Source organism: Anabas testudineus, chromosome 24 (assembly GCF_900324465.2).
Source record: "Anabas testudineus chromosome 24, fAnaTes1.2, whole genome shotgun sequence".
NCBI lineage: Eukaryota > Metazoa > Chordata > Actinopteri > Anabantiformes > Anabantidae > Anabas > Anabas testudineus.
In genome coordinates, this window is record NC_046632.1 from 7,498,058 (window position 1) to 7,510,605 (window position 12,548).

The following is a 12,548-nucleotide window of genomic DNA, read 5'->3' on the forward strand; positions in this document are numbered from 1 at the left end:
TTCTACTCACACCTATAGGCAGCACACTCATTCATACTCGATCTCAGTGGCAAGCACATTGTAGGGCCCTGCTCTTTGGCCCCTGGGTCTCCATAACATGGCCAGGCATTTTCATTGTGCTATAATCACAGCATCCTGTTTGTGACCCAGTGACATCAGTTCCTGTTTCCTCACTGATTAAAAAATGCAGAACACGCCGGTGCAAGCCAACTATTTTTTTCTCACGCATCGCTTTTTTTCAAAGTGCACCCGCTCGCAGAGATGACTCGGGTTTTCAGGAAACAACCTCAAAACACGTCTAAGCACAGGCGAACGCAGATAATCAGCACTATTTATTCGGAAGAACATCATGAATTGATGTCATGAGTGAAGAGGCAGGAAGCAGATTTTCCTATCTCTTCGCGAGGAACGTGGAAGTGCTTCTGCACAACACTTGCTAAATGCTAAATCCCAGTCAAGAGATGAAAAGTGCTCTGTAGCTCCGGGCCCGGCTTCCTTTCACAGCTGCTGATCATCCGAACATTCAGAGGCTGAATTAGCTCATTTTGAATATGCATGATTTTGAACAAATTATACTGATAGACGATGTTAATTATCCAGTGTTTTGTAACATTGCCTCATTCTGCACTTGTAGCTGTCTTTTTAATTAACACTAGGTGTCAGTAAGAAACTCCCCCATGCACAGGAAACCACTGGTCAGTCCATGTCAAAATAAAACCCCAGGTCCACTAAAATTCAAGTCGTCTAGTTAAAGTGCAGCACAAAACTCAAACACATCAAGACACAGCCTTATTCTGATTTGTATGATGCTAAATCATATGCACATAAAACCACCCACAATCGAACAAACCTACTGTAAGAATTTTAATGTCTTTAGCTAAAACGAACTTGTTCTGTAGCTGTTGTCTATGAAGTACAGTTTTATTATTGCTTTCCACCTATTTTGCCACATTACTTTGACAGTAAAGAGGAAATGGCTCATGATAGACTGGTCAAATCATGGAGCAGCGCACTGGATTGGATTACAGGCGGAGCTGACAGTAAAAGGCTTGTGGTGAGCTCTACCCAGAGATACGGGACATGAAAGGCCACAGCATAGGATGGAAGCTTGTACGTGACACAGGAGCCCCTCAAAGGCCCAGGATTGTGGAGTGCTTTAGATTTATGAAGAGCTGATACAGTTGTCTGGCCTCTTATCAAAGATAATGCCAGCTATTTATAGATAATCTATTTATCAGCACAGATGAGCCCGGACTATTACTGTAGCCTATATCAGATTCACCACAAGCGATGGGCATTTTAGATCATGGTGCGTCTCCACCGTGGGTAGTGGTCATTTTATTTCACTTTTTTTTTTTCCCTTTTCTGTCCAAAGGCACTTGTGTCTTTGTAGATGTGAGATGTGTGTATGTTCACATAGTTGGAATAGTTGGTAACAGGCTGCTCCACTGGTGAGCCAGCAAATCACACGCAGCCGCTCAAAATGTTCTCAAAAGATCCTGGAAGTCTTAACAAAACTGGAACGCTTCACTCATGACTTAAAAAAAAAAAAATTGCATGCATTTAACAAGCGTTTTCCCTATTTTCAAACGTATCATCAGGAGTCAGTGACCTTTTTGTTGTCATTGGATCTCTGCTGTGGTAAAAAGATGACCTTAAATAGATGTAAACATCTATGTAAGGTTCTTATTAAAGTCTCATTTGAAGAGTGATCTCCATCCTCTCACATCAGCTTGTTATTCTCATAGGAAGACTATTTTGACATTTGTATTATGTTTAAATTCTAATCTTATTTTCCCTTTGTGTTTTTTGTGAAATATGTGCTCCTATTTGATTGTTATCTCTAGTGAAACTGATTTAGATTTGCTGCTGGCTAAAATCTGATGCAATGTTTTGCTGTGTTGAACAGTCGCTGCTCCAGCTCTGAAATGCTGTGGGAAGTTGCATCAGCCAGATCAGGCCGGAACGAAATGGAAAGCTGTTCAGAGAGTGACAGCACGGGCGGCCAATCAGAAACCGATACGATTTGAATGACATATCGTTGGCCAATCTGATGGAAAGGTGGGTGTGCGGAGCCAGTCAAATTTGAGCCAATGGGGTAACCAGGCGGCTTTTAAGTCCTGCCTTACTCGGCGCACCAAAATATGATTGGGTAAAATGCAAACGAGGACACGTCTACCTTGAATTGGATTGGTCGAGAACGTCGACGCCTCTGCGCACGACTGTATAAATAGGGGAGCGCCGCGCCATGATGTTATCGAGGAAGCGCTGTAAATCACCGCCGCGGTCTGGCAACGACAACATCAGTCGCCGGGCGTCTGAAACATCACGATACCACCCGTCAACCAAACCTCGATCTTTTTATTCGTAAGCTTCTAATTATATCGGCAGCAGCCGGCGAAGCAGCTGGCTAAAGCGGTTTTTGATTTTTTTTCCCCTCAGCTCATCGGAAGGCCGAAGCGGCTGCCATGGATTTTTAAGGCATTATGCGGCACCTCTAAAGCAATGGCGATGCATCGTGCAAGGCAACATCAACTGCGAGTTACCATCTTCGCAACTGCCAAGCAGTTGGGCTCCAATACCGTCCGCGGTATACCTGCGAGCCAGCCGGTACCACTGCTGCTGGACCGAAGGAAGCTAACGCTAGCTAGCTAGTCCTCTAAGCTAACGCCGCCTGAAAGAGATCCATCGATTCATCTAAACGTCCGTCAACACTACCGATCACAATGAAACCTCAAGATATAATCGCCGGGAAGACCAGTCTGTGGATCTTCGGGTACGGGTCACTGGTGTGGAAGCCTGACTTCAAGTACAAGAGGAGCAAGGTCGGTTACATTAAAGGCTACAAGAGGCGTTTCTGGCACGGAGACAACTTCCATCGCGGGAGTGATGAGCTGGTGAGATGCTTAATGTTTTTACTAATTAAAGCACACCACGTTCGGTTTGCTCGTGTGGAGCAGACTAGCTGCTTGGCTCGGGCAGCATCAGGGCTTTTCCATGACGTGACCCGTTTCTCTTCCTCTTGTCTGCAGCTCGGAAGAGTGGTGACGCTGATTGAAGATGATGACGTAAGTGGGAAGCTGCATTTCCTGTTGGTTCACAAGTGGTGCTGTAGAAAAATGGTGGTGGGAGGGGGGTTCAGAAGTCACACTGTGTTAATCCCTCCTTAAACTGTTTTCTTCTTCTGCCCTGTCACAGGAGAGCACCTGGGGTGTGGCATTTGAGGTGACAGGCTCACAAGTGGAGGAGTCCCTGAAGTACCTGAACGTGCGGGAGACCGTCTGCGGCGGCTACGTCACCAAACTGGTTGATTTCTTCCCCGAGGGAGAGCACCAGCCTCCGGTTCAGGCGCTTGTGTACATCGCCACCTCTGACAACCCTCTCTACCTGGGGCCCGCCAGCCCGGAGGCGATCGGCGCCCACATCGCCGTGTGCAGGGGGAAGACGGGTCACAACCTGGAGTACTTGCTCCGCCTGGCCGAGTTCATGAGGCGCAGCTGCCCGCACGTGGAAGACCATCACCTGTTCGCAGTGGAGGCGGCAGCAATGAATGCTGTGGTGTCCTATCTGTTAGCGGCCCAGTAGCTCGTACCCTCTGTGTCTCTAGCTTGTAATGGATAGATGCACTCTGTATACAACACTGAGGCTTCTCATGTCATGTCAGTCCATCTGTGTTGTGGTGAAATCTAGAACCACACTACAATCATTGAATACTACACAATTAGAAATGGGGCAATCCTGAAGCATTATGTTATCGACATTGTTAATGTCAGAAAATTGTAACCACTTCATCGTTCAGTCTGTGCAATTTAACTTATTTATTTTTCTAAGGTACACGAACGGTCCTATTTCCACAGTTCAGATTCCGTCCAGTCCATTCAGACGGGACCACGAGTCATTGTGGCAATTATACCTGTTGCGAAATTTACCATATGGCTGCTGTGATGTTTTTAAGGGAACATACTTTGGTATTTTTACTTTTAAGTTCTTGTGGCAACTTTTCCATCCAGTGTAAAGAACATCAATAAAGGTCAAACAAGCTCTACCCTGTGTGGCTTTGGTTTTGATTTACAGTGACTCTGGCGTGGTGATCTTAACTCTGCACTCTCCAGCAGCCAGTGAGAGGTGGAAAAGTCACAAAACCTAGAAAGCATAGTGGCTGGAAAACGAGAGATGGTATTTCTAAGGAACCTTTCACAGGTGAAAAATCAAATGAAACCAAAACCTCTCAACACAGAAACAATATTGTCCAGATATTTCTTTTTGTCAACATGTCATCAGCACACAATTGTAGGGACACCTTCTGACAAACAACTGAGTTATAGTTAAGAGTAAAACCACACACAGGTCCTTTCATGTCAGTCCATGTTCCAGATGTGACCACTCCACAGCAGCATTATCCTGATGACCCCGTCTAACCGCTTGTTGGCGCAGGCCCTTCGTGTATACACATACACAAACATACACTGGACACTCCCAAACATTGGCCGGAGGAGCTTGTACCTTGGATGTGATTCAAGTCAAAGAGTCTATCTAGGTGCACGTGCTTATATAACCACTGGCCGGGAACAAGCCCAGACCTGGAAGTCCTGTGTTTACAGTCTGCTTGGTGGTCATGTCAGAGTACAGCAGGAAGAACATGCTGCAGAAGCACTGATCAAGATCAAATCTTAATGACCCCGCACTAAACCATGTGGAACTGAACCGCATGCTACTTCGTCTTTTGATGTTTCTTTGTGGTTTTCCATTTGGTTTGGGGAATTGAGTTTTGCAGAGTTTCTGATGTTGCATTATTATAATATCAAATAAAAAATCCAGGCGCACATATGCAGATATATATATATATATATATATATATATATATATATATATATATATATATATATATATATATATATATATCAATCAATAATGATAAAGGATCAGTCCATCCAAAACATGTCTCACTTAGCCCTCTGCCTTTGAGGTTTCCAATGAAAACATCGAAAGCCTACATTTAAAAAACTGCAAACGTTTTTATTAAATTCTGGGAGCATCACAAATTAAATTATGTCAGAATGTGTTCCTTTGGCCTTAAAAAGAGATTTTAGTTACAAGTGTCAAATAGAGAACACGTGCAGTGCATGGGTGATTAAAAAATCCTTTTTGTGTTTTGCTTGGGGGATTGGATATGTACAAGTTTCACTTACTGCTGTGCTTCAATTTCCTATTTCAGTGTGTTAACATCTCTGAAATCTATAATTGTAGGTGTATTATGTGTCAGTGCGAAATAATTTAACGTAGCAAAGGAAAGAGAACGGTTGCCTAAAAACACATAATTATTTCTTCTTCTTCAAAAAACAAAAACGCAGTTGATATAATACTGCTGGAAGAGTCTCTACAAAGAACAGCATATTTGACAACCAGAGTAAAGCTGCAAGTACGAAACACAAAACCCAGGCTGAGCAGCACAAGAGGAAAGCGATATGGTCCGATGCACTGTTTCTCACCCTCGTGCAGCATGCAGATTTATTTCCAAAGCCACAGGATGCCACCGAGCTGGCCAAGAGGTACTTTCACCTGGCAGTGACACAGTTGATATACGAGCCTCCGTTTACAAGTGTCACCAAATCCATTACTGCTCTGCATCGCTGTACTGGTCACAGCCGCTTTATTACATTAGGAGCAAATGAAAGTTTAATATTAAACTTTAAATATGAACCCCCCTCAACAGAATGATGAAAAAAACAAAAGCACTAAGACTGATTCAGCACTTTATTTTCAGTTTGCTCCTGTTAGTAAAATGGCAGATGGATTTTTTTATATGTACACAAAACCTATAAAAATAGACAAGCGAATGAGGGAAAAGTCAGAGGAAAAGTCGCTTTCATTATTATGTACATCGATATAGAACATCATATTTTAATCACACTATTAACACAAAAGCAAACCTATAATATAACACATGTAGTGCTCAACGTAAGACACCAATGCAACCTTTTTATCTAAAACATCAAAAGACAACAATGAGAACCACAGACTCCTCATCACAAAAACTGTTATTTTTCTGAAAAATAAAATTGTCTTCAGTACAATTTACACTGTTTTACAGGTGAATCTTCCATTTGCATTTACCATGAATTGTCCATTTTTAACATAACTCCAATAACTTAAATATTAGTCAACCAAATAATCAGTGAATTTATTGTAGCAGCGTAGCCATATTGACCAGTACCCCTTATTTTGTAAGACAATTTTTACACCATCCATTCTTTTTATTTTCCCATTGGGCAAAAATATATTAGTAATTTTCATTTTCATCTGTACTGGAACACATTGTATGGACAAAAAAACAAAAATCTTAATGTCAAGACCTGCCATGCTGGTTTGGGAAATTTTATTACAAAAATAAGAGCTTTAGTAGAAAAGCTGTAGACATTTTGTTTGGTACAGTGTGGGTAGGTAAAGTACGGATTCACAGTAAGCTCTGTGAAATGCAGAATAATCCATTTGTTTGCACTGAACGTCTCTAGATACAGATCAATTTAAATAACCTAATGTACATTTATGAGCATCAACAACACACACACACAAAAAAAAAAGGAAGACGTGGCTCAGTGCATTCGACAGAAACCCCTTTGCCTCACTGCCCTGACAAACAAGAATTTCAAAGCCCTTTCAACTACGTGTTGGTTCATGTCTTTGTTTTAACATCACTGCTGAGTAGCAAATCAAAAGAGCTTCCTGTCACAAATAGAAAAGTAGTTTGTCATCTCAAAAAAGCACTTGGAAACTTTTTCTTTCTACTGACCTGGACACGTTAAAATTAAACTGACACCAAAGAAATGTGGAGGGTTTGTGTGTATGTGCGTGTGAAGAGCGGTCTTTAAGTTGTTTTACAGAAACCAGAGAATGGCCCTCCAGGTAGTCCTCAGTCACTATAAATACTTCAACCCCCGTTTATTAGTTTAGGTGTACAGCGTCTGTGGTGATCACAGTGAGAGCAGGTCAGTTGTCAGCGTGTGTTGAGTGCACATCATCGAGCCCCAGGACCACCAGGGCCTTTGCCCTTCCTGACTGCGCTGTAGCTGCTGTGATGGTGGCCGTGGGCCAGCTGTTTGTGGGGGCTCGGGGTGGAGGTGCCTCCTTTGGCCTGGGGAGAGGAGCTTCTGCTGGCGTTGAAGGTGGGGGTGGTACCAGACCGGCCCAGGGAAGGCTGCAATGCGCTGGATGCAGAAAGGCCTGCTGTGGGGCGGGAAGGATGGCAAGTATTACTTCAGTGCACATAAACAACATTAAGAAGATGACTCAAACTTCAGGTTTTAGTAAATCCAGACTAGTTTAAAGTGTTTTTAACAGTTAGAATCTCCACAGACACCCTTTGTCTTAAAGCGTAGATGGTGTTCACAAACCTTTAGAAACACTGTAGCCGTAAGCAGCATAAGCTGCAGCCGATGCAGCGGCTGCACCAGCCATCGCTCCTGCCATAGCTGCTGCACTGCCTGCCGTTGACTTGCGCCCACGTCCTTTCCCTCCTGACTTTGCCCCGCATCCGGATCCTTTGGGTCGTCCTCGACTCCGTCCGGACCTGCCTCTGCCCGGACTGATGGTGTCTGAGGTAGAAACACCTGAAGATGGATGCAAACACAAAAAAATTCTTATATTAATTATTATTTTATTCTTGCTTGTTGTGGATACTATGTCTTACTCTCAGTACTTTAGACAGGAACAGCTCTGGGAGAGATGTTCTGTATGTTTGGCCTCAGTCCAATCCTTCAAAGCCCAGAGTACTGTAGTAATTTTACTGTACTGTAAATGAATCGTTACCCATTAACCATTACCAGTCATTATGATAAGTACAGGCTCAAGCAAACCGTGGAATATTGCTCTAATTTTCCATACTGTTTGCAGAATTAGAGCCAGTGTCTGCCTCATTGGTAATGTGCCTAACCCTTCCAGTACCTTCTCCCCCCTCTGACTGTGCATCTCTCTGTTGGTCTGCATTTTATTTGCATGGTTCCATCCAAATACTGTGGTATACGATCCCTTGATGGGGGGAGATGAGTCGATCCTAGCACTTACACCCAGACACAGACGAAACCCTCCATAAATCCCTTACCCCCGTACCTTAATCCTTTCCTACTTTTTTCATTACTTTGTCCAAGTTTACCAGTTGCTCCCTCATTCTAACCTTCATCCTGTCTTCTAAAGCTTTCATTATGACATTATCTGCATCTCTGAACTCACCAACTTACTCCATTCGTGCTTGGCCTGGTTCCCAGGGGCCATAAATAATCTTACTGGAGCGTGGAAGCAAAAATCCCAAAGGGGTTTCCATAAGACAGTGGGCAATTCAGAGGGGGTACTTTATTGCAATCCATTCAAACTACAGAAAGACACATCTGAAACTATAGATTCACTACTTATCCGAGTCCCCTAGTACAAGACGTACGGAAATACTGCAGCTAAGACAAAATAAGACCCTCATAAATCTAAATAATGCAGTAATATGACTTGCTTGAATGGATCCATGCCAATTTAAACATAGTCCTGATAGCAAAAAGAATATAACAAGCCATACTTGTGTGTTCAGTAAGGCCCTTAATGTAAGTTACCCCTTTTGCTTCTCTACCATTGTTTCCAGCACAATAATACTATCTCATAGATAACACACAGGTCATGTTTTCTTTGGCAAATTTGAAGCGTTTTCAAAGAAGCGCAGCTGAACAGATACAATGCACTTAGACCATTAAGTATGATCATTCTGATACTTATATTATACTGATTGCCCCTAAGGTTCATATAATGTTATGTGCTATTATATTTTGTACACTTTTGGAAACTGTGCATTTTTGTTTTCTGATTTTACACATTATGCAGACATAGTATACACTGAGGAGTACTATCTATGAACTACAATTTATTAACTTCATATGGGAGCTGAAAGGTTTCATTTCAGCTCTGCAACCAGCCACTGGGGACCCTGACCCCCACTCACTCTGTAGACAAACAAGCAAGTCAAAGGTTCTCTCACCATTCATGTTGTCAGAAACTGATCCTGACATGGAGGCCGGGGAGTTGGTGGCACGAGACTGTGGCGCAGAAGACACAGGATCATCCACAATCACCAGCATGTCACTGCTGCTCTCGTCTGCATCGGCATCTGGTGGCAACGAGCCAGGTTGAAGCTCGCTGCTCAGGGAGATCTGACAAGGAGCAAACACCGACATACACACAGGCTGGGGGTCAGCATCACAGGGAAGAGGGGAAACCAGGCCATTATAGCAAAGGGTAACAATGGAGGATCAGTACAAGGAACAAATAGGAGATGGAAACAAGGAATACATACATCAGGAAAGAAAATATAGAACACAAAGAGAGTTAATGGTATGCAAAGAGAGAATGAGAAAAGGAAGATGACTAGAATTTAAAAGCAAAAGATGAAGAATAAGAGTAAGTTTAGTTATTCTCTTGTAACGGTGATCTAGCAGGGTCACCAACCATCCTCGTAACATAAACCACAGTTTTATAATATTTCTCTCTTCGTCAACTTCCTTCATCTTAGAGGAGGGGGAAAACTCCTAGTAACTACCAAAAAGAGCATGCACACTGCATCGCTCCTTTCCCATTTGACTTCCTCACCTCACTGAAGGGGCTGGGCATGGCCGAGTCCATCTCAACGCTGATGAAGGAGTCATCTCCATCTGCAGACAGGTTGGAGTTGTCTGCTGAAGGTGCATGAGAGATGACCAGGTTCACCTCCTTTTTCCTCTTGTTCTCCGACTCTTCGTTCTTCTTCTGAGTGAGGGGACAGAGTATGTTTAATGCTTATTACACTCAATTCATACTTTGCTGGAGCAAAAGCTCACATCCTTTGTATTGTACTGTAAAATCTCTGTGGATGTGTTCTGTTGTCAGGCCTATCCGCCAGACCAACACTTGAGTCCAAAGCAAGAAAACTCAACAACTAAAACATTTCCTCCTTTCTGTCTGTTCCCTCCTTTCTACTGATTCTACACATGCTTCCTCACCATGTATTTCATTCATCTATCTAATGTAATCTAATCTGTCACAAATGAGGTTACAGTTGAGATCAGGGTGTACTGTACCTTCTCAGCGTACTTCTCCCTCTTTCTCTTGCGCTCTTTCACCTTGCTGCACTCCTCCTGCTGCCTCTTCTCCTCCTGTCTCTGACGCACTACAGGAAAAGAGAAACGGTTTTTAATTTATATGGTAAGAGTTGGACGACAGATTGAAATCAAAATCTGGCTGTATGTTCGTGCACGCCTTAAACACTCACATTTCTTCTCCAGCTCATCATCGTCCAATAGCAGGCTGACCACCTCCTTTGGTTTGAGTGTGTCTGGTTTGAAGTTACCTCCAGAGATCACCACCCTTTGAATCTTGTTACACAAGAACAATAAAACATCACTTAACAACACTTATCACGTAACCATACTTACATCATGATGTTCACCGTTTACTGAGTGACTCTCACTCTATTACTTGTGTATTGGTTTGTTGGAAAACAGGCAAAATCACAACAAAACTGTTAGCTTAAATCATATTAAGGTGCTTGTATTTCACACCTCGCTCTTCTCCTTAGCTCGCTGCAGGATCCTCTCTTCGATGGTTCCCTGACAGATGAGGCGATAGACGGTGACCTGCTTTGTCTGACCCAGTCTGTGGGCTCTGTCCATAGCCTGTTGGTCCACTGTGGGGTTCCAGTCGCTGTCATAGAAGATAACCTAGAGGGAAACAATGAAAAGATTCTACTTCAATCTAGTTTAACTTTAATCTGAACATTAAGATTTTAAGATCAGCGTTGGTTCATTTACAACTTTTAATGCTGCCGTATTGTTTTCCACATGATACAAAGGTACCGCTTTCTCTGACAAATTACCAGGTTACAGAGAGAAACCAGGTTTCTCGGGTAATCAGGGAATGGTTTGCATGCACTGGTTACTGAAAATCCGAGTATACATGCAGCAAAAGAGTAATCAGATTTCTCCTTTGTCCTGAGCGGATTTTGGCAGCGTGGTCCACAGGATTTTAGCTGTATGGAGACAGAAAAGACGCTTCCCGATCAATTTTCTTTTTTTTCTCTCCCTCCTTTTTTTTTTTTTTTTTTTTTAAATACGTCTGTCGGGGAGCTGATTGACAGCACTGTGAGAGAGAGAACGACCGTGGCAGTCCCAGAGCTCCTATTTACAGTGCAAACTGTCTGAATTAAAGAAATGCACTGTGAAAAGTGAGTTATTGAGACATCTACAGGAAACTTTGTGTTGGTTTCAGTTTCAATTTCATTTTGGGTGAAGTTGATTTAAAAACGAACCAGCGTCGCTCTGTGTAATGATATCTCCTTTCATCCTACAGCACTACTACTGATAGTAGTAACATGGGTGTCAGCAGCCTTTGTTATGCACACTCTTGCAAAAAGTCGATTAGAAACCAGATTACGTGTTTACATGTCAGAGTAATCAGGGTTCTCCAGGAGAAATCTGCCTCAGGAAATCAGGTTTCTCTAATTCCCTACCCTGATTACGTGGACCACGTTTCCTGTTTACATGGCTAAGAAATCAGCTTTCTCGAGAAAGCCGACTGTACCCTGGTTACTTAAGTGCATGTAAATGCTCTTAAGTAAAATAAATCTAAATAGGGCAACAGGCACACATGTAGATTATGTTGATGTCGATATACACAGAGATAATCAATTATACAAAATTTCAACAATACAATGCATGCATCCACACTAGTGTGTATTAAATTAACAGGTTTTTAAATGCTGTGATGCAACCTATTTTTTCTGGCTAGACAATAAAGTAAAAGAATAGAAGGTACACTGCATTGTCTTTAGGTTTCAGGATTAATATAGGAAACATATGCAGTTTAAACTTTGATACTGCACCACCAAATTGGTTTTCCTTCAGTGTGTCGATGACTCACAGTGTCAGCAGCAGTCAGGTTAATGCCAAGCCCTCCAGCCCTCGTACTCAGCAGAAACACAAAGATATCCGTCCTATGAAGGGTGGAGGGGGAGATGTGGAATGAGGGCATAAAGATGGAGGGGGGGGGGGAGAAACAAACACATTTTTAAAATATACTATGTGGAACTTCAGTTATAGTATGAATAGAATTATATCATAGCACACAATTAAGGTAAGACAGGAGTGGCCTGGGAAACAAAAGATGTGCAAGATACCAATGGCACAGTCCAGCACAATAAGCCACAAACTCTCTCACCTACATGCCATACGATAAGAACCAGGACCTTAGAGCTGCACACAAATACACGCACACACATATTTGGATGTATACATAAACGATTAAACTGTTCACTGAATGCTACAATATTGGGAAATTTATTTAGCTACTTGCAAACATGTTTCATGCACACACACACTGTAGACTGTATCACTCTACCCACCTGCTCTGGAAGTCAGCCACCATGTCTCTGCGTTCAGAAATCTTAGAAGATCCGTCAAGGCGCATGTAGGTGTGCTTACGATAAACCATGTACTCCTGGAAAGACAAAGACAAAATATTAGGAGAACTGATGAGCCAGTTAT

General features: G+C 42.7%; 2 protein-coding genes across 5 annotated transcripts in view; one reads left to right on the forward strand and one right to left on the reverse strand.

The window, feature by feature from the left end:
• The first annotated feature begins 2,248 nt into the window (after positions 1-2,248).
• Positions 2,249-4,045, forward strand: chac1 (ChaC, cation transport regulator homolog 1 (E. coli)). The gene is made up of 3 exons (XM_026340637.1): positions 2,249-2,897; positions 3,033-3,068; positions 3,199-4,045. The coding sequence occupies exons 1-3, from the start codon at positions 2,727-2,729 to the stop codon at positions 3,583-3,585; spliced, it is 594 nt and encodes a 197-aa protein (XP_026196422.1). The 5' UTR covers positions 2,249-2,726; the 3' UTR covers positions 3,586-4,045.
• A 1,691-nt stretch (positions 4,046-5,736) lies between these two features.
• Positions 5,737-12,548, reverse strand: part of ino80 (INO80 complex ATPase subunit) — a 33,712-nt gene continuing 26,900 nt past the window's right edge. For 3 of the 4 annotated variants that reach the window (XM_026341094.1, XM_026341095.1, XM_026341096.1), the window contains exons 29-37: positions 12,407-12,501; positions 11,926-11,998; positions 10,569-10,727; positions 10,280-10,382; positions 10,089-10,177; positions 9,622-9,777; positions 9,014-9,185; positions 7,392-7,607; positions 5,737-7,224 (exon numbers count right to left, since the gene is read on the reverse strand). In XM_026341094.1, coding sequence (XP_026196879.1) covers positions 7,016-7,224; positions 7,392-7,607; positions 9,014-9,185; positions 9,622-9,777; positions 10,089-10,177; positions 10,280-10,382; positions 10,569-10,727; positions 11,926-11,998; positions 12,407-12,501 — 1,272 coding nt within the window. In that variant the 3' untranslated portion in view covers positions 5,737-7,015. The remainder of the gene's footprint in view (positions 7,225-7,391; positions 7,608-9,013; positions 9,186-9,621; positions 9,778-10,088; positions 10,178-10,279; positions 10,383-10,568; positions 10,728-11,925; positions 11,999-12,406; positions 12,502-12,548) is intronic. The other variant, XM_026341097.1, reaches the window with a different exon arrangement.

Excerpts from the sequence above, each read along its gene's own strand:
- chac1 (XM_026340637.1), top strand. The coding sequence starts at position 2,727 with ATGAAACCTCAAGATATAATCGCCGGGAAGACCAGTCTGTGGATCTTC. Across the intron at positions 2,898-3,032 it reads ATCGCGGGAGTGATGAGCTG|CTCGGAAGAGTGGTGACGCT; the intron begins GTGAGATGCTTA and ends TCTTGTCTGCAG. Across the intron at positions 3,069-3,198 it reads CGCTGATTGAAGATGATGAC|GAGAGCACCTGGGGTGTGGC; the intron begins GTAAGTGGGAAG and ends GCCCTGTCACAG.